The following is an 18,659-nucleotide window of genomic DNA, read 5'->3' on the forward strand; positions in this document are numbered from 1 at the left end:
CACAGTTGTATGAATTTCTAGGAACACAACTCTACTTTCAGTGCTTTAATTTAATTTCTGTTTGTTTCATAACCCCACTGGTAAGTTGCCATCTCCACATGTCATAGAATCACAGAGTGCCTGAGGTTGGAAGGGACCTCAAACTCACTCTATTCTTCTGAATCTGTTGATCTAGACTATGTCTCTCTGGCCACAACTTCAGAACCTCTCTGTTGCTGGGATCTATCACATCTTCTGCCTATGCTTTATTGAAGAAGTTATCTTCTCAAGGAGGAACACAAAAGGGTTTGACAAGGTTTACACTTACTACCTTACTGTCCTCAAAATGTTTCAAGGTTGATTGCCTGATAATTTCTGCTAGTAACTTTCCAGGTATCAAGTTAAGGTGACTGGTCTGTTTTGATTTTTCTTCCTCTCATTTTTAATTGTGTATATATAATGTATTTAATTATGTAAATATTATGTAAAACCTCCCCCTTTCTGAGTTTTCTAAATAATTTCTAGTGGCTCAGAGACAGCTTGAGCCAGGTTTTTTACATATTCTATAGCAAATTCAATTAAATTCTATTGATTTGAATCCATCTAATTTTTCTAAATATTTTAATTATTATTATATCTGCATTCCTATTCCTTTGTGGAACTCTGCATTCCTACACATCTGGGCAGAATTTACCACCTTTAGAAGAATGAAGCAAAAAGACATTGAATACTTACTTTATCCTTTCCTTTGGTATCTCTTATTTTTACTTATTATCTGCTAGGTGATGGATATATATATATTTTTTTTTAACTTCAAATATACTAAAAGGATCTTCTTCTGTTTTTCTATAACAGCTGCCTGAAGCACAGCTGATCCCTGGGCAGGTCTGAAATAGTGTGTCCACAGTGCCAAATGTCAGTATCAGGACAAAATAGTTTAATACATTAATATCTCACACTGTCACCCATAACATTCCAAATTTCAATACAGGCAGTTGCAGAGAATTTTGGCATCTTCCATTTCAGGGAATTTTCAGTTTGAAAATTAACCTAATTCAGTGTTTAAACATTAATTAAAATTAAAGCTTAACTGAGGGCACTTTTGTTAATTCAGGAATGAACAGAGAGAATGCTATCTGTAGTTTTGTGGTAAGACTGCTCCACTGGCCAGAATAGTGGGGAATATCATGTTCAGGTCTGTATTTATTACATCTTATCTTTCCATTTTATGGCTTATCATGGAAAACATAAAAGCAGCCTTAGAAAAGGCATGCAGGCATATAGATATATACAGAAATCTCTTCAAACCCAAGGAAAAGACACGAAGGTCATGATTTTGCTTTTTATTAACCTTTGTACAGGTAAAAAGTCATTGTCTTCAGTGGAGCAAGTGCCAATTTATATAATATTAAAAAGAGAACATTTGGGAATTTTTCTGATACAAAGATATAATTATTTGTGCTTAGGTGTAAAAACAATGCATCTAAGTGTATCTTGCCTCTTAACATCAGTCTGTAATCTGAAATCCAGCTTGAACATCTTCATTCAGAAAAATTTAAATCCTTAAAAATGATCCTCCCTCCATCTAGCTTTGATCCTATTTATGATGAAGTCATGGGGAAGACTGACATCTTCATTAATTAAGGTTGTGTCAGATCCATATTTTTGCTATTGATCTTTTTTGCAAAGGTATTGCCTGATCTGAAACATTTTTGCATAAAGACCTCCACATACTACATAATTTGTGTAGTCTAGAAAGATTAAGTTTGGCTGGAAAGAAAATGTATATTTCCTTCCAGGTGATAGCTACTGCAACAGGGCTATTAAGTTTATTTGAATATGATTCATTACGATCTTATTCAGCAAATGGATGTAACCAAAGCAAGCCAAAGATATCACATTTAAACCAAAAGCCTGTTGTTATTATTGTGCTAGTTTTCTAGTTTATATCATTCAGATGATCAGAGAGCATAGTGGAAAACTCTTGTGCTAACCACATCAGATTTTGCAGTATATTTCATGCTTCAGGTTTTGCAGTATACTTCATACTTTAACTTTGTACCCAGTTTAGTTCCTGCTATGTGTTCTTCAAATGCTTTGTCCATTTCCTGGTTCTGATCTTCATTGAAAAGATTCTTCCAGTCACTTACACCACCTTCAGAGAAGCAAAGAAACTCTTGAAAAACAAGAATTTGCATTCTTTTTTGTTAGTTAGATCTGTTATTTTTGTTCTATTGTACATTAAGTGGAGTTGCTCCATTTTTCAAGATAAAACTTCAGTCATTTTTGCACCAATATAACTTTGTGAAGTCAGTGGAGTTACAATTGTGTGAAACTGCTATAAAGGAAAGGGATCAAACTACTTAAACTCTTTTTCAGGTGCCTGTATCCAAAAAAGCGACTCAAAGGACTATTTCCGGTGACTTTTCACTCCAGAGTCAGTTCTGACTGACAAGGTGAAAGATCATGAGCAATTGATTTAGACTTGTCACCTGGAAGGAGGCAGAGCTGGGTTTCTGTTCACTTGGCAGCTTGTGTTTTTATCCAGCAACTCTTTTAATGCAAAATGCAGAAGTAGATAGACTCTGGCACCTAGGCCTGCCCGGGCTGCCATGACTGAGTGTCCTCTACACTAGACTGCGAAAGTAGTTCCCTTTTGTTTTCCTTTGGCTTTCTTGCAGGTTAGAGTGAACAGGGGTTAGCAGCAGCCCTTTTAGGAGACCCTACATGCTCCTAAAAACTGTGATCATACCATTCAGGCTGAGTTTGGCCCAGTTTGCCTGCTTTTAAAGAGTTAGTCATGCTCAAGTAAGCACCTAACAGAAGAAGATGATGCAACGGTCTTGGACCAGAGAAGGAGAAATTTCGAACACAAGACTATTCTTTCAGTCGGCATTTCTCTCCTTCCTGACATTCATCTGTGGCCCTCTAAAATTTGCATTCTCCTTGACTAGTCTTGTCAAGCATAACCGTGACAACGTGATTGATGCTAATGTGTAGCTACCATCATGTCTGCAAAAAAGATGCTGATGATGGGTGAGCCAAGCTCTTCAGAGACTGATGTTTCCACCTCTTGGGGCCCCCTACCTTTACGAAAGAGAACATTGCCCAGCGCCCCATGGGTCTTCAGTGAGTTCTCCTTCATAGACTGGAAACTGCTCCTCTCTACAACACTCTGAAGCTCTTCTTCAGTCAGGGAAATCCCAAAGAAAGCAGCTATATTTTTCACTCCCAGGGCCCGATTCTGAAAAGAGAAAAGTAACACATCACATGTCATTCAAACAAAATGCATTGTTTCCTTTTAAAGGTATTTTCACTTCTCTACATCTCTCTGCTGGCTACATATATAAACTATTTGTGGGGTTCAGTAGGACTGAAGCAGTACTTAGTGTTTCTCGTTTCTACAGCTGTTACAGAAGAGATAGAATCTGTCTTCCTATAGATCACAAACAAGTGTATATGATTTACAGCTGAGACAGATCAGCAGTGTTGCGTATATAAAAGCTCCAAAAAAGAATTATATGGGATTTAGATTTACAATGATTTTGGCCTAAACCACAACTTACAAGAAAACAAGAACTATTTTCATGTATAAAATAAAAATGTCTTTTAAATTTGAATTTCATTCTGCCCTCCCCAAACCCAAAAATCTATCTCATATTGTATCATACAGTATGAACACACTATTTGAATATAATGGTTAATCAGTTTAGGAACAAATGCTCTTTGAAGTAAAAAAATGTTTGTTAAATATTGTTAACCTCACCTCTTTCAGTTCTTCATAAGTTATGGTCATAATGTTTTCATCATTAACATGCTTGTTCCATTCAGAAATGTAATTAAAGTAGGATCCCCAGGGCACTAAATAAAAGAAAATAATCTTGAAACAAAGAATAAATGAAGATTAGACAACCTTCTTATAATATAAACCAATTTTTACTGCTCAGGTTACTCCCTCAGGCATGGGCATTATTAATCACATCTATGCCAAAGACTTTACCCCCTTCTGTGGGAGTTATGGGGTTGTGCTCCAGACTGTTCAGATTGTTATCATTGCCCCTAAAGCCAATGCCACCAGCATAGGTCTCCTTACCAACTCAGTACTGCTCTGAAGGACCTGCCTTCATGGGAAGTCAGCAGGGAAGGCTCAGCACTTCTGTGAGCACCGCCACAGAACCTCCTCTCAGGTGTGGGGTTTTTTTAAGCAGCTCACACCCTAGCTGTGTGTTTCCAGTTTCGTGTGACCCCTAGCTGTGCAGACAGAACTGCTGTGCAGCCCACTCCCTTTCTCACATGTTTTGCAGGACTGTTTTAAAGCCAGATCTGCTCCCTGAGCTGGCTCATCGTCCAGCCCCACAGACAGTCATACTGGAACAACGGGGGGAATAGCATCAGGGCAGGAGCATGTGGCTGGGAGGCCAGGACCCACAGTGGGAAGGACAGGGAGCCAGGGAAAAGCCTACAGAAGCCCAGCCTAGCAGCTGCCACCTTCATGCGCACGTGCCTCGGGCACATGCTACCATTTCTGAGTCCACACGGTGAAACTTGTCAGTTTGTCAGTGGATTCTCAGCTGTGAGTCCACCAAAGAGCTATCAGACTCAAAACACCTTGCAGAGTTCCCTAACCCTGAGACCCTGCTTAACCCTCCTTCTGCTGGCCATGGCATATACCAAACTGGAGAACGTACACAATCTAAAACTGGGGTGGGAGGGTGACTGTCTTTTGTAATACACTAGACTTGGCCCAAACAAAGTCAAAACACTGAATAATTGACACAGATAGAAGAATATACTGTACTTTTCCCAGTCATGAAAGCTATGAAGAAATCATCCCAGGTCTCATAGGAGGGAAGAGGAGATAAGCCATTGGAAAAATGGTAAAAAGATGTAGCTACATCTTTCGGATTGCGAATCAGCAGTAATATCTAGAAAATTAAAATATGTTATTTCTAGAGCAAGACATAACAAACCACTATATAAAGATAATAACAATCTACTTTATAACAGCAGTTTGGGAAATGTATTGTGCCTCATATATTACTTGCAAAAGTACCAATTTTATTCTAAATCCAGAAGGTGAAGTATTTCATTTTGCTTCATTGCCTTGTGAAGATTATTACCTATAATTTTTAAATTATCCTTTCCATGTTAACAAATTAATTATGCAGAATCTAAGCCTGGTTTGTTTGATACAAGCACCATTCATTATTTAGGTAGATGGGGGGAAAAAATGACACAAATACAAATTCTCTCTAAAACTTAACACGCTGAAACCCTCACTTCTGACAACACCTTAAAAAGCTTTCTGTAGAAAACCATGTAAAAATACATTTCAAAATTGAAGTTTTCCCTCACATATCCCTTGTGGAGACGAACACACCACTTTCTGTTGTCAGGATTCACTGATATTTGGTAAGATGAATGGCAGTTATTTAGCACACACTTAGAAATGGCCCAGCTAAGCACTTATTAAGTGTAGTAGTGATTTTGAAAATTAGTAATAAAGTACTAAATTGGCTTTGAAAAAATCTATTAGGATGTATGCTTACAAGACTTTAAAATCAGCACTCACCTTGGCTTTATTTTTGAAGACTGACCTGGGGAAATTGTCAGGAAGGAGATGAGTAAATATAACTCTTCGAGAAGGTAGTTTGTTCATTCGCTTTGTAAAGAATTGGAAGAAGGAAAGTGGATAGTTCAATTAATAGAAGTATTCTCTTCCATGATAAAATCTACTATGGTAAAATATTACTTTGTTAAATTTATCAGTGGGTTTTGGCTAATAGAAGTACTTATGCTCTCTGGGTATTATCCTGGGATCTTAGAGGACTAGTCTGAGTAGCTCTAATCTGCAAAAGCCCTGGAGAATGAACATCTGGAAAGAAGATTATCCATTGCTAATTCTTTTCAGAGATAAATGAATTTTGTGTGTTCTGCTACATGAAAGATCAAATCTAAAGAAAGGAAGCAGACACTAACTAGGAGGAGGTGAAAGCTAAAGGATCCTAATGAAAGAAAGGATGAGGAAGAGGAAGTAATGGAAGAGACAAAAGCTATTCCTATGTTACTTGACTTTTTATGAAACTTCTTAAATGTAAAACATGCTACAATGAATTTCAGTAGTCCCTGCTTTCTCTGAAACCCTCTATAGTGTGTATTTATTCTTCAGCATTTGCAAGACATCAGATTCATCCTGGGCAGATGCAGCCTACAGAGAAATGGTCAGAGATCTGAACAAAGAGTGGAATATTTCACATACCATGTATTAAGTATTTGAAACACCAAATTTTAACAACTTTAATAAGCATTCTGTGCCCACCTCATATTTCTCAGTATCTCCAATTTCAAGGTAGGGGAATTCTTCTAGTTCTTCCTCATTCACACTGTTTTCTTCATCTTGATTTTTCTTCTCAAATGTTGCTACCAGATCAGTTAAGATCTGACCTACCCAGTTTGTACCTGAAAGGGGAAAAAACCAGAATTGTTCGTAAAACCTTTAGAATAGGCAGAAATGGATTTGCCAGGAGATCCAAGAGCTAATGAGTACTACCAGGTGAGTTGCCCAATTCCTTTTCATATGATACAATCACAGCTGACTATCTGAACAATTCCCCTCAGGAGTACTGAAACTACCTTCTTCCTTCACAAGGGTACATTTCTCCAACTCAAATGGCTAAGTAGCAGCTGGAAAAACTTGTGCATCATAAATTAACTAAAAAAAGGAGAAGAATCACTAAGGTATCAATGTACCAAATTTTTTTTTGACAAATACAAGGGGGGATTGGGGTGGTAAACCTGTACGTCAAAACCTAGTATATTATATATGGTTTCTCACATGCTATATAGGATTATTTTGGGAGGAAATATGAGTTACAAAACTTCAATATACTGCCCCACAGTCATAAAACCACATAAAGCTGAGTGAACCCTGAACAACTGACGTTATCACTCCTATGTATATGTGTATATATATATGTGTGTGTGTGTATATATACACACACATATGCATCTTCTCCTCTTACAGTTTAAAAAATGAGCAAAAACTAGATTCAAAAATTGTGCTGTATGATCATTTTCTTTACTAATATGTAGGGTTGTATTTAAAAATTAGGTTTCTACAGTGACATTTCCTATGTATATAAATTATATTTTATTCATAGCATAGAAGAGGGCCTGTAGAGAACTCCTACCTTTTGTTTACCATTTCCTGACTTCTGGACCTGGAGTTTCTACATCTTTGTTATTACAGTATTAATGGCCACATTTTGGTGCATAGCACATCTTAGAAAAGAGAACATGATAAAGCGGCAAACACTTTTCAATTTTTTTAAATGTTACTATTTACCATAAGACACTATGAATCCTACTGCACAAGGAGAGAAATAGCTACACTAAAAAAAGATATGTGACTCATCTAATCCAAACCTGTAGCTCTGACAGAGACCAGTTTAGTGGTAAAAGCAGTTTCAGATTTAAAAAAAAGTTTCAGGTAAAAGCAGCAAAGATGTAGTGTAAACTAGCAACCCCAGCAAAGATCTCTTGATCTCCTCATAGTCAAAGATCAGTGTAACCCTTTCAGACTGTTATAAAAACAATTTTTTCATAGTTATGGATTTAAGATGTTCTTGACATCCGTGTGAAAAAACCTAAGGAATATGCAGCATTGCACATGAAGGCACCAAAAGATCAGTTCTATGTAGAAATGTAAAGCTAGGAGCTTTACAAATATAACTGCAAGAGCAGGACCTGCAATGTCAGGAGATCTAGTTATTTCTGGTATGAGAATTATATCTTGATTCTCTCCAATTTTTATTCATAAATATAAAATTTAAAAAATATTACATGCATTAGCAATCAGATGTCATTTTCTCATTCATTTGAAAAATTCCCTATATGATGTGTTCATATTTCATTATGCCTTTTTGAGAAAAAAAAATAGTTTTACAAAATTTTCTGAAAATTCTAAATACAACATACTTCTTTCTCATTACAGAACTTTTTTTCTTATGAAGAAAGCAAACTGTATTCACCAGATTTAGGGTATCCTGCCAAAATGACATCATCAGTTCTGGCTTCAAAGGACTCCATGGCTCTGAATACTTCAGGACTGCAAACAGTAACAGGGTAGAGAATCCCCTTGTAAGAAAAAAGCAGTTCCTCACGGTCCATTGTGTTAGCAGCAACCATTGCCTTATCTACCAGATCAATAAATTTCTTCCTCGGTTTTTCCATTCTCCTGTCTCTCATGCACAGGTTCTTTCACAGTATGAAATGCTACACAGAGAAAGAGAACCACAGATTACCTTTTAATAGCCCCCTCCCTTTTTTTTGCATTCTGTGAACAACAGTTTACTACTCTTTCTGAAACCGTAAAGAAATACATAACTCCGGACAAAGACCTTAAGTCACTTGAACCTTTTGAAATCAACAGAAGTTGAAAGTAACTCAACAAGAAAAACAAGAAAATGTAATTGCATCTTAGGTTACAACTCTCACCTAACTTCAAAGTATCATATGTCAAAAATCTGCAAATAATTACAGCACAGAGCTTGTGAACATAATATTTCAAAATACAAGAAGGACACACAATATAGGCTAGGATTTAAATTGCAAAATCAAATTCCTCATGGTAGTTATGTTCTTTTCAATATTCACTCTACTGGGATTTTTTATTATATAACTCATCATTCTCACTAAACTGGGGATCAGCAGTGTTGAGGTTGGGAGAGAAAGTGTTCACTGTGTTAGTAAGCTGTGGACTGCCCTGTGATAGTGGCCAGCTGCTCCCTTCAGCTGGTGGCAGGGAAGGCACAAGGACAAATACACTCTTTGCCATTGCTATTCTCTAATTGACTGCAATACTGAGTTTCAGCCTTCTGGAGTTTACCTAAGAATGATGAATTTAAATACATTCTTTCCTTAATGCTCTCAGTCATTGTTTAACAACTGATTAATCATTGCTGATTTGATAACAGCCTCAGTTATCATGATCAGCACCTATAATGTATGTCAGGTGATGAACCTCTGACTCCACTGATCTCACAAGAAAAACTACAATTAGTCCCAGATTTAATGGTATGTGTCTCACATGAGAATGGGTTATAAAGAAGAGAGGAATGGAAAAAAAAATTCCCCTCTGAAATTCATGAGAAGCATCTAAATTTCATTCTTTCTTATCTCCATTTTGCCATTTTAGGTGCTCTAAGCAGGAGGGCTAGCAGCTGAGCACCTGCATGCTTTTGCCATTTGCACACCCCTAGGAATTCACATCTGGGCACTGAGGCACACTGCAGTGCTGGCAGGCTGAACGAGCTCTACATATGCTGCATTTTGACATCAATTTTCATGAGTCCATAGAAATCTTATGCTTTTCTTTTTATCTCTTTTTTTCTGTAAAGCTTTGTCAGTATATAAAGACTTCCTATATACATGGGGTGTCTGAACCAAGTGGGCATCATATGACTCCTCCCTCATCCATTTGTAGAACAAGATGGGTTAGCACAAAAGTGCAGCCAGTTGGCACCATCTACAATTGCTTGACTGGCATTAGTAGGAGCTGAACTGGCTGCAGTGGAAAGAAACTAAAGGACTAATTTGCTGTTTAAAGTGTTGGAAGAATTTGTACAACATTTTGGGTAATGCAAAGTATTTCTGCTAGAAGTTGCTGTATCATGAAATATTCTCGTGTATCCACATTTGCCGATTCTTTGTGAAAGCAGCCACACCAGCAAAACATGAAAGCCTCAATTTTTTTACTTTTATCTTCTCTTGATATGAAACTGTCATGGACTAAAGCTAAAAAAATCTGTTTAATTGAGAGATTTTTACCTGCTGGCAACAGAAGGATAGGGAGAGTGGGCATTCCCTAATCAAGAACAAAAGGAAAAAGACATATATAAATGGTTGATCTATCTCAGGCAACAACATGGACAAGGGTTGCCATGATAGAAACAGCTCGTTTCACTCCCACACTCCACTCCTGGCAGAATAGTCTGGAGAAATTTTGAGAGAGAAAATTCAGAGGATTTGCAGTGTATTTTTGCCAGAAAAGGCAGTCAGGCCAATTATTCCTTGGAGGTATGTTTCATCTTTAGGAGCCAAGAAAACAGTATTAGCAGAGAAAAACCAATTAGAAGACCTAAGTCATGAGAAGAGATTTTGAGGAGAGTTAAATTTCTTGGCAAAAATAGCAGGATCAAGATTTAGTAATGTAAGCCTTTGACATAGCCATCTGTTATGATACCTTAGCTGAGAGATGGGAGGACTGTATCTTGCACTGTACAGGTTACATAAGAAAGAACCTTCGATCCTGCCAAATACTGAAAGAGGAGACTGCAGGAAAACATCAGCTGGTTTAAAGTTTCTGAGAAGCAGCTTTAAAAACATGGAGATTAAAAATAGATTAAAGGATTTGGGAATCTCCAGATTAACGGTGTTTGCTATTCAAGTGACCACAACGCCTCTAAAGGTTCCTGACTTCCCATAAAGTGTCAGACCTGAACTCTCCTGATTGTGGAGCTTTGCAGAAAGAGGCTGGTGACCTTTCCTGTGATAGCTGCAGCACACTGCCAGATGACAATTGCCTAGTGAGCTGTTCACCTTATGTGGATCCATTTTCTGTTAAACACCAAAGCAGCCCCCAAACATACCCTCAAGACGTTTTACACTCAGATGTTAAATGGGAAAAAGTATGTCTCTGTAATTATTGCTATGTACTGCATTCATCTCAGTCAGACTCTGGAAAAGGCTTCCGTAGATCAGTCTTCCAAAACGACCCAATCAGATTTAAGATTTGGACCTTGATCCATTCATGAAGCTATCCTAATATCCTTCCAATCATCCATCAGCCTTGGGGGGACATTTCCTGGGCTCCTACAACTGAGTCCATGAGAAGTAGAGCTTAAAGTGGAATCGGCTCTGTCATGAAAATGCCAAATGTGGCAATTCTTCCCCCTGAATAATTTAGCCTGTGCTTGATCAGAAGGGAGTCAAAGCCTCCAGACAGAGACGGGGGTGATAGGATGTGATTCTTCAGCTGAGGGGATGGGATTTACTGGGAGTGGGATTACAGCAAAGGAAGGGCTATAACCATATTTACTTCTCTCTTCTGTTACTCTGAATGAAGTCCTGGTCCTTCAAAAAGGTGTTTTCTTCTGTTGATTTCAATAAAGCTGACTTTTCACCTTCCTTGTTCTTTTTCTATATCGCAGAACGCTACTTGCCTTAGATAAACTGATCATTGAGACAACATGAAGAATAAATCACTGTTCATTCATTTGGTGAAAAAAGCTAATATTTCTTGTTAAAAATCAGCCAACCTCACCCAATTACACTTCTAGATGCAAACACTCCAGACAAGTGAGCCCTGAGTGTATTAGTTGCTTTACCTTGAAGGTCTGTAAATGAAGGGCTTGGTAAACTCCCATCACAAGAACCATGCTCAACTCTATACACCTCAGTTCCCTAAAACTGCAGTAATTATGTAAAGAAAGACCCAACTCAAAAGCTTAAGCAAAATAACAGGGGATAAAGATATTCTAAGGATATCTTTATTTGGGTATGAACATCTTATTTGGTGGCTGCATAATCTTTTTACTATTATTGTGCTATATACATGTACTCTTATGTTAATGCTATAGCAATCTACATACCAGATTCAGAATTAGATAAAAATTAGCTTAAGAAATTTTCATAGCTCTCCCTATCTTGATATTTACCAGTTCTGATGGTTCAAAAGATTGTTATACCTTCCAATTTTAAGAGAGTGTAGAATTAATCTCGGTCTACATATCCATATTCCACATATCCAATACACTCTCTGTTAAAATCTGGGGTCCATGGATCAGTAGTATGTCCATGTGAGCCTTGTTGCTGAATTCTTGATCTTATCAATACCTTACACATATATGCTCCCAGAACATTAATTGGGTGGACCCAGAAGGGCTACAGTATGACTCCTCAAGAGTACATGACAGTAGTGAGCAAACAGCCACAAAACAGATTATTTACCAGACTATAAGACACTATTGTTATTTTCTTGAAACTGAAGGAAATACTGAAATAGAGATGAAAAAGAATTAACCCTCTGTACGTGATCCAGGCTCATTTTATTTACCCTCTAAAATACTGTCTGATCTGGGATATAATCCTTTGCAGAATTATCCAGGATCCTCTTTTTTGATTTTTCTCCCAAACCATAGAGTCTTCTCAGTGAAGCTCACCTTCCCAGACCGAGGCTTGTCACAGCGTCAGGTTAGACAACAGTCAATACACAAAAATACAAAAGTATATCCAGCTCTGCCTTTCTCCTACCCAAAGTTTTCCATTTGTCTCTTCTAAACTCCACTCTCACAGCTCCTTTTCAGCCTCAGCTCTGCTGTCTCTGGAGAGTTTCCATTTTCTTAATCCCTTTGCTGGAACAAGGTAGGAAACAAGCAATTTTCACCAGCTTTCAACATCTCAATGCATTGGCTAGTGGCCAAAGTACAGATACAAAGGTTAACTGCCCTCTCTCTGTTATTAATTCTCTAATGGGTACTGAGGACAGCTGTGCCAGCAGAGACAGAGCATTTCTTGTCACAGAATTCTGGAGCAATCACCTTCTCATACTAATCTGCACATTTAAGCTGTATGTTAACAAACTCCTCAAACCATCACCAAAAGAGATGCATTTCCTTGGGGGGAGTGGTTTGTTTTGTTTTGTTCTTATCCCATAGACCTGATCTGTTTTCCATCAGTATTGGTGACATTAATTAAAAAAAGAAAAAAATAGGAGATCTTCTTCTGGAACTTTGCTATTAAATAAATGTGCAAAAGGAGGAGTCAGGCCAGTGACCCGATTCACAATGCCAGTCAAAAAGTAACCTGTTGCTCCATTGGGTATCCACAGAATTTGATACTAAAAGTAAAGGAGGAAGGGGGAGCAGCAGGAGACAAAAAGAATGTCAAAGCCTTACAAAACATTCACTGATGTTTTGGAGGACCTTCTGAGTTTTACTAAACCAGTAAATCTCCTGTTGCCTGCAAACCCAGCATTAATCCCATTATGCTTTATGCCCCTGAAATAGTCAAAGCTCTGGAATCTTTAATATAGAAGTAATTATGTCATACACACAAAGCATATGTGGCCATATCTAAAACACAAATCTACTAGATGTTAAACAAAGCTGATTAAGTAGATATCTTGAAACAGGTTATTCAGATGCCTAAGAAAAGGAAAAAATTACTCATGTCACATTCTTTGCAAAAAATAATTATCATTCTAGTTTTAGATATATGAACTGAAATGCACAAATCAGGATTATCAAAGCAAATGTAACTTGTTCAGTAGGGCACATGAGACATGAGTGGATATATTCCTAGAGGAGCTGCAAATGTCCAGCTGGGGTCATAACCATAGTCAAAAACATGTGTTTTCACAGAGAGAAGATAATTTAATTTCATGTCTAAAGATCATATTTTTACTGCTTCTTTCACTTAACTTGTAAAAGATATTTAGTTTTAATCAAATATTGTAATATGAGGATTGGAAAGCCACGTAAAATAAATCACAATGTTTTTCTGTGTTTTTTTTTAAAAACATGCTTTTCCATGGATTTTGTTAAGTCTCTATCAATGACACTGTAAATTAATCATTCGGAAAGTTTAAAGTAGAACTGCCTGCTAATAACCTGTGGGCTAATTCAGATGCTGAATAGCTCGTCACCAGGCCAACACATAGGCACCACCAGCCACTTGTCCTACTTACTCTTGGCCCATGCCCTACCACTTTTTTTCACCTCTCCCCGAGTCCCTTAGACCAGAGGACTAAGCAAGCTGAACATGCTCCACACCATGCATCCTGGAGTAGGACAAGGGCTTTGTCATGTACAGCTGGGATTGAGGTTTGGGATGTAGGAGGAAGACATAGGGCTCTGCCATGGAAGTCATAGGCTATGCAGATAGGGGTACAGGAGAGACGAGCTGATGTAAGGAAACAGGGAGGAAAACAGTAATTTGTACATCTCTCCCCTAGAAACACCCAATTCTCAACTATCTATATGCAGTTTAGTCAGACTGAAGATTAATGGTACCTCATATTGGAACAAGAGTTACAAGCTCAGACACGTCACTGAGTGATAAACACTCCTGAGTTGTTTCCAAGATGATCTTAGCAGCATAACCTTTTTTGGCAGCATCATATCTAACAAACCCTGAGAGATATCAGATGGCTCCCTGAGGACACCCCCAGATGTCTGTCCTGTATTTCCTAGTCCTCTGCATGTAGCGCTGGACCCAAGCTGTCTTGGGTCATACTGCTCTCTGCCTTAGCAAAAAGATTTTCCCAGAGGAAATACGTGAAGAGCTCATGCATCATTTCCTCAGGGGTCAGCTTAGAGGAGCTGATGCTGAACAGACACTCCAAGCCCTGCTAGACACAGGCTAGCAAAACTAGTGTCTCAGTATTGGACTTCCTAGTATGTCATGCAGTAGCCACATAATCAGGCTTTCCTGTCCTGAACAGTTACCTCATAACTGCCTGTCTTTCCTCTCCTGCCTCATGCAGCACCTCATTACTGGCAAATGAGAAATTCCTGTGGTGCATTTTGTTCCCAAGAAAACCCAGTGCTCATGAATAATGAAATATTTCTGTAGAGATCTATGTACCAGATTAACTCATGTTCCCTCCCAGTGCCCAGGCAGTGTTTCTCAGCCCTGAACCAGGGCACGCCCTAGAGCAAAGTGATTAGACCACTTATGCAGCCACTCTGCTCTTCTTGGCCTGTCTCCTGGGAGTGCTCAGTTACTGAGGGGCTCTGCTGAAGACATTCCACTGTGGACCAGATGTCCAGTGCTCACAGTAAACTTTGTGGAGAATTCTTTCTCCCCATTTCTCCTTTTTCCATGTTCTACCATTTTCTTACCCTCCTGTTCTAATAAAAAAATGTATATTCTTTTTCCCTCATGATTTTCATTTCCCTTTTTCTTATGGTCAGCAGGTTTGATTCATCTTGCCAATCTATATTTTGAGCAGGACTCCAGCAGGACTCATTGGCTCTTTTCTTCTAATTAGATTCCATTCTTTACCTCTAGATTCATTCTTAGAGGGGAAAGGCAAACTCATATTTCACTTGATGTACCTGGCACTGGACAATTTTCTCTTGAAAACTCCATTCTGGGGAACTTTTATAGCTTAGAGTTAATCAAAATGCACAGTCCCCTTTGATCCCAAGAAAAACACAGATACAAAAACATGAAAGCTTCTCCCTCTTTCTATTTCCCCCTCCTTCCTTCTTAGTCTCAAAGGCTCCCTCATTTTCACCACTGTCCTTTTTCATCCTAACAGTATCCCTTAGCTTTCATCTTTCTTTTCACATTTCCTAATTCAAGTCCATTTCCTATGTTGAGATTTGTTTCATTGTGTAAGGATGAGGGGGTTTTATCTCCAAACACATAAGACATAAAAATAGTCAGTAACAGCACAGCTCACCAGACATACTAAGATATGTCTGAAATATATTTCCACACGGGGCTTGGAAAAGTCAAGACTTTTATATCTTTAGATGATTAGTTTAAGTCCTTTTCTGCCAATACCTATTACTGTTCTATCCTCCAGAAACTCCACAGTTGCTGCCGTCACACAGTTAATGATGAAATGCCTGAATACATCCAGCTTTTAGCATCCTGCTTTAAAGTATTCTTAAAATGATGACAGTTTTCTGTATGCACCAGGGATACAGGTCAGGAACTGCTTCAGGAGCTCAGTCCTCCTGGCCATCCCCTGTCTCTCCCACTACCTCCAGCCTGAGATGGCAGAGTTCTTCAGAGTGGCTAGGGAGGGTGGACACCTGGGACTGGTCCAGTTTTGAGTCCATTTCACCATGTCTTGAAGCCTGTATAGCCATTTGAATAGCAATTTTGTAACAGCTGTAACTCTGCAGACTTTATCCGAATTACATTGAGTAAAAGTCAGCCACAAGGCAACAGGACTCCTGCTAACGTACAATAACAGCGTAACAAATTACTTTTCACTCCTGAATATTTCCACTGCTGTTCCCATGCTGGGACTATGTCCTGTGATCAGCCACAGAGGCTGTCTGGTAATTGGGATCCTTGACTCCCTGTGGAACAGGGGATGCTGAGACTAGCTTTGCTGGATCGCCTAGGCTTTCCCACACCCTATCACTCAATGTATTGGTGACATTTCATTGTTTACGATGGTTTTTACTTGACTTTACTTGAAGCTTGGAGGCCTAGAATAAGAATGGTTACTAATTCATACAAAGAAGTCTGGTCTGAATAACACGTTTTTTTGGTGAAGGGTTTATCGTACACAGCCCAGATCATATTGCGGGAAACCACTGTTTCACTCATTAGGCTTTAACACCCCACACTTATCTTTCCTTCCAGGGGAGTTCCTGCTAACCTTCAGTAGTTGTCAACTTGGAAAAGAGCAAAGTGATCTCCAGTTAAGTTGACACTTACTGACTAAAAGCAAGCTGTGGAAGAAAAGTGGTAGAAATGCAAAATATTACCCGTCTCCAAACCTATCAGGTTGGAGAACTGTAAGGTGAGGGAGAAAGGGACAACACTGCTTTGAAGAGTGGATAACGAGCTGGTCACATCAGGGAAACACCTTGATGAGAAAAGAGTACTGAATGTTTGAATAGTTGATTCCTGAACTATATTTACTCTACAGAAATGTTAATGCAGCACATTCATGGAGCAGGGAGTGGAAGCAATCAGCTGCTATGTAGGGAACTGACTTGCAGTAGAAAACTTACTAAAATGAACTGTGGATTTGTTAGAAGCTCTCTTTCCTAGTCTGGAAGTTTAAAAGAGATTTAAAAACATCCCTATTTTGCAGGGGGAGTCCAGCACTTGCACTCTCTGCATCTGAATTATGCAATTTCCTTCCCTCACTTCTTGGGAACCAGCAGGAGAAAAGTATTCCTGGGACCACAGGTGAGACAGAGTTCCCGTATTCAGGTGCAGAGCTTCATCCTACCATGGTCTGCAGCAGTCAGTAGCAGGGAAAAATCCTTCTCAAAGCCTTTGATCCAAAAACTATGCAATTCAGACACTGCAATGAGCATGGGACATACTGAGTTTTGTCAGCTGCGTAAGGTTGCAGAGATGCTGCTCTACTTCCCAGGGAAGGTGTACGCCCTGTTTCAGACACATGTAAGGACTTAAGAAAAGCTAGAGAATATAGTTGCCCTTGGGGTCAGCACACAGGCTGCCTGCGCAGTGCAACTGACGGTTACAAGCCTTACTGTGCTCGGGCAGGGCAAGTTTCTGGAAGGTTAGCTGAAGTTCAGCCGAGAAGTTTCTTTGGAGCTTTTCTGGAAGTTCTTAAAGACTAACGTCCGGATCCGATCTTCACAGAGTTCCACAGCAAGAGCCAAGACACATCCCTCCCACAAAAAATACCTCCTGCTAATACAACATTGCCAGGTGTCTTGAGTTTCCACAACCCCCACATGAAAGTCTGCAAGTTTGAAAACACTGCTTCACTTTTGACTTCAGAGAAGACCTGCATGGACAGAAAAAGTAGCTAGGACTCAGGGCCTGACCAGGAGCTTCTCCCAGTCACTTTCCCACATTCGGGTCAGTCAGTTCTTCTCCTTACAGCAGTGGATTAACAGATAAAGCAGCCATTAGCGATTACTAATATTCCCTGCATTATCAGAAAAGCTAATACTTGCAGGTAACCGAAAGACATCACTCAGTGATGTAATTTGAGAAATTATGGCTATGGATCAGCCTCTTGCTTCTCCGACTGTCACCTCACAGCCGACTCATGGCTCCTCTCAAACCAGGACCAGACCTCATGGACAGGTGTGAGAGGCATTGGAAATTCATGAAACAACTTAAAAGGCAGCTATAAGCTGTAGCTTTATTTTATTGTGACTAAAACAATAAAAAAAGTAGTTCCTAGGAATAACACACATACAAACATGAACTGTTTGTTTTACTACAATCATCCTTGTTAGGTTAAAAAAACCAGGATGCTCAAGCTGACAAATTATGGGTTAATAAGATTCAGGTGCAAAAAAGCATAACACCTAACAGAGAATATACAGAGCAAACTTTGGCAGTAGATATGCACCAAAATTACCCAAAGCTATTCAGAGAGAGGCTGATATTCTGCTTATAAGAAGATAATTACACTTTTAAAAGACTGAGCTACTATTGTTTTAAGTGCTGCAATGCCTCCTTTGTTTTTGTCAGTGTTTCATATAGATTTAATTCAATTTCTAATTCCCTTGATTTGAATTACGTTTGGATCAGAGCTCAGTTCTGGCAGAACTCTTTCTGCCAAGAAGTAGCCCGAACTGAAACATTTTTTAACAAAGTTTCCCGGTATCAAATACTCCTAAGCTGTCTAGCAAGACTGAAAAGCTTGATAATAAAAGGGGAAATAGCATATTTCCTTAAGATGGTATATTGTGAAGCAGAGCTGTTAGACTCATCTGTATGTGATTAATTATATTACTATCCAGTAAATGAACACCATCTCAGTATGCCAAAGGTCTTACGTTTAAAATTAAAATCTGATATACACTGCTGTCACTATAAAGACATCTGTGGTCTGAATAAAATTTATCTGCAGCATCCGCTTGTCTCCTGTATGTCATGGAACTGCACTCCTGGTCACAGTTCAGGAAATGTTTGCTTCAGAAGTTCAGTTTTATCCT

The 18,659-nt window shown here is 38.8% G+C and overlaps 1 protein-coding gene and 1 long non-coding RNA gene across 6 annotated transcripts; one reads left to right on the top strand and one right to left on the bottom strand.

Annotated features, from left to right (window-relative positions):
* Nucleotides 1–1,307: 1,307 nt before the first annotated feature.
* On the bottom strand, nucleotides 1,308–12,447 carry LOC112993569 (sulfotransferase 6B1-like). 5 transcript variants are annotated; one of them, XM_026117329.2, is made up of 8 exons: nucleotides 12,292–12,447; nucleotides 8,010–8,253; nucleotides 6,299–6,438; nucleotides 5,552–5,641; nucleotides 4,778–4,904; nucleotides 3,746–3,840; nucleotides 3,067–3,223; nucleotides 1,308–2,134 (listed from the first exon to the last, which is right to left on the bottom strand). In XM_026117329.2, exons 2-8 carry the CDS (start codon nucleotides 8,224–8,226, stop codon nucleotides 2,004–2,006), a joined length of 957 nt encoding a protein of 318 aa, XP_025973114.2. In that variant the 5' UTR covers nucleotides 8,227–8,253; nucleotides 12,292–12,447; the 3' UTR covers nucleotides 1,308–2,003. The 5 variants fall into 5 exon arrangements, with proteins under 5 accessions (XP_025973114.2, XP_025973115.2, XP_064365378.1 ...); XM_026117330.2 differs by having other exon boundaries at nucleotides 8,010–8,086; nucleotides 12,292–12,434; XM_064509308.1 differs by having other exon boundaries at nucleotides 12,095–12,430.
* LOC135327901 (uncharacterized) lies at nucleotides 6,630–8,200 on the top strand. Its single transcript, XR_010388473.1, has 2 exons — nucleotides 6,630–6,717; nucleotides 7,973–8,200. It is a non-coding gene; the product is annotated as an uncharacterized LOC135327901 (long non-coding RNA).
* Nucleotides 12,448–18,659: the final 6,212 nt, after the last annotated feature.

Source organism: Dromaius novaehollandiae, chromosome 3 (genome assembly GCF_036370855.1).
Source record: "Dromaius novaehollandiae isolate bDroNov1 chromosome 3, bDroNov1.hap1, whole genome shotgun sequence".
In the NCBI taxonomy this organism is placed as follows: Eukaryota; Metazoa; Chordata; class Aves; order Casuariiformes; family Dromaiidae; genus Dromaius; species Dromaius novaehollandiae.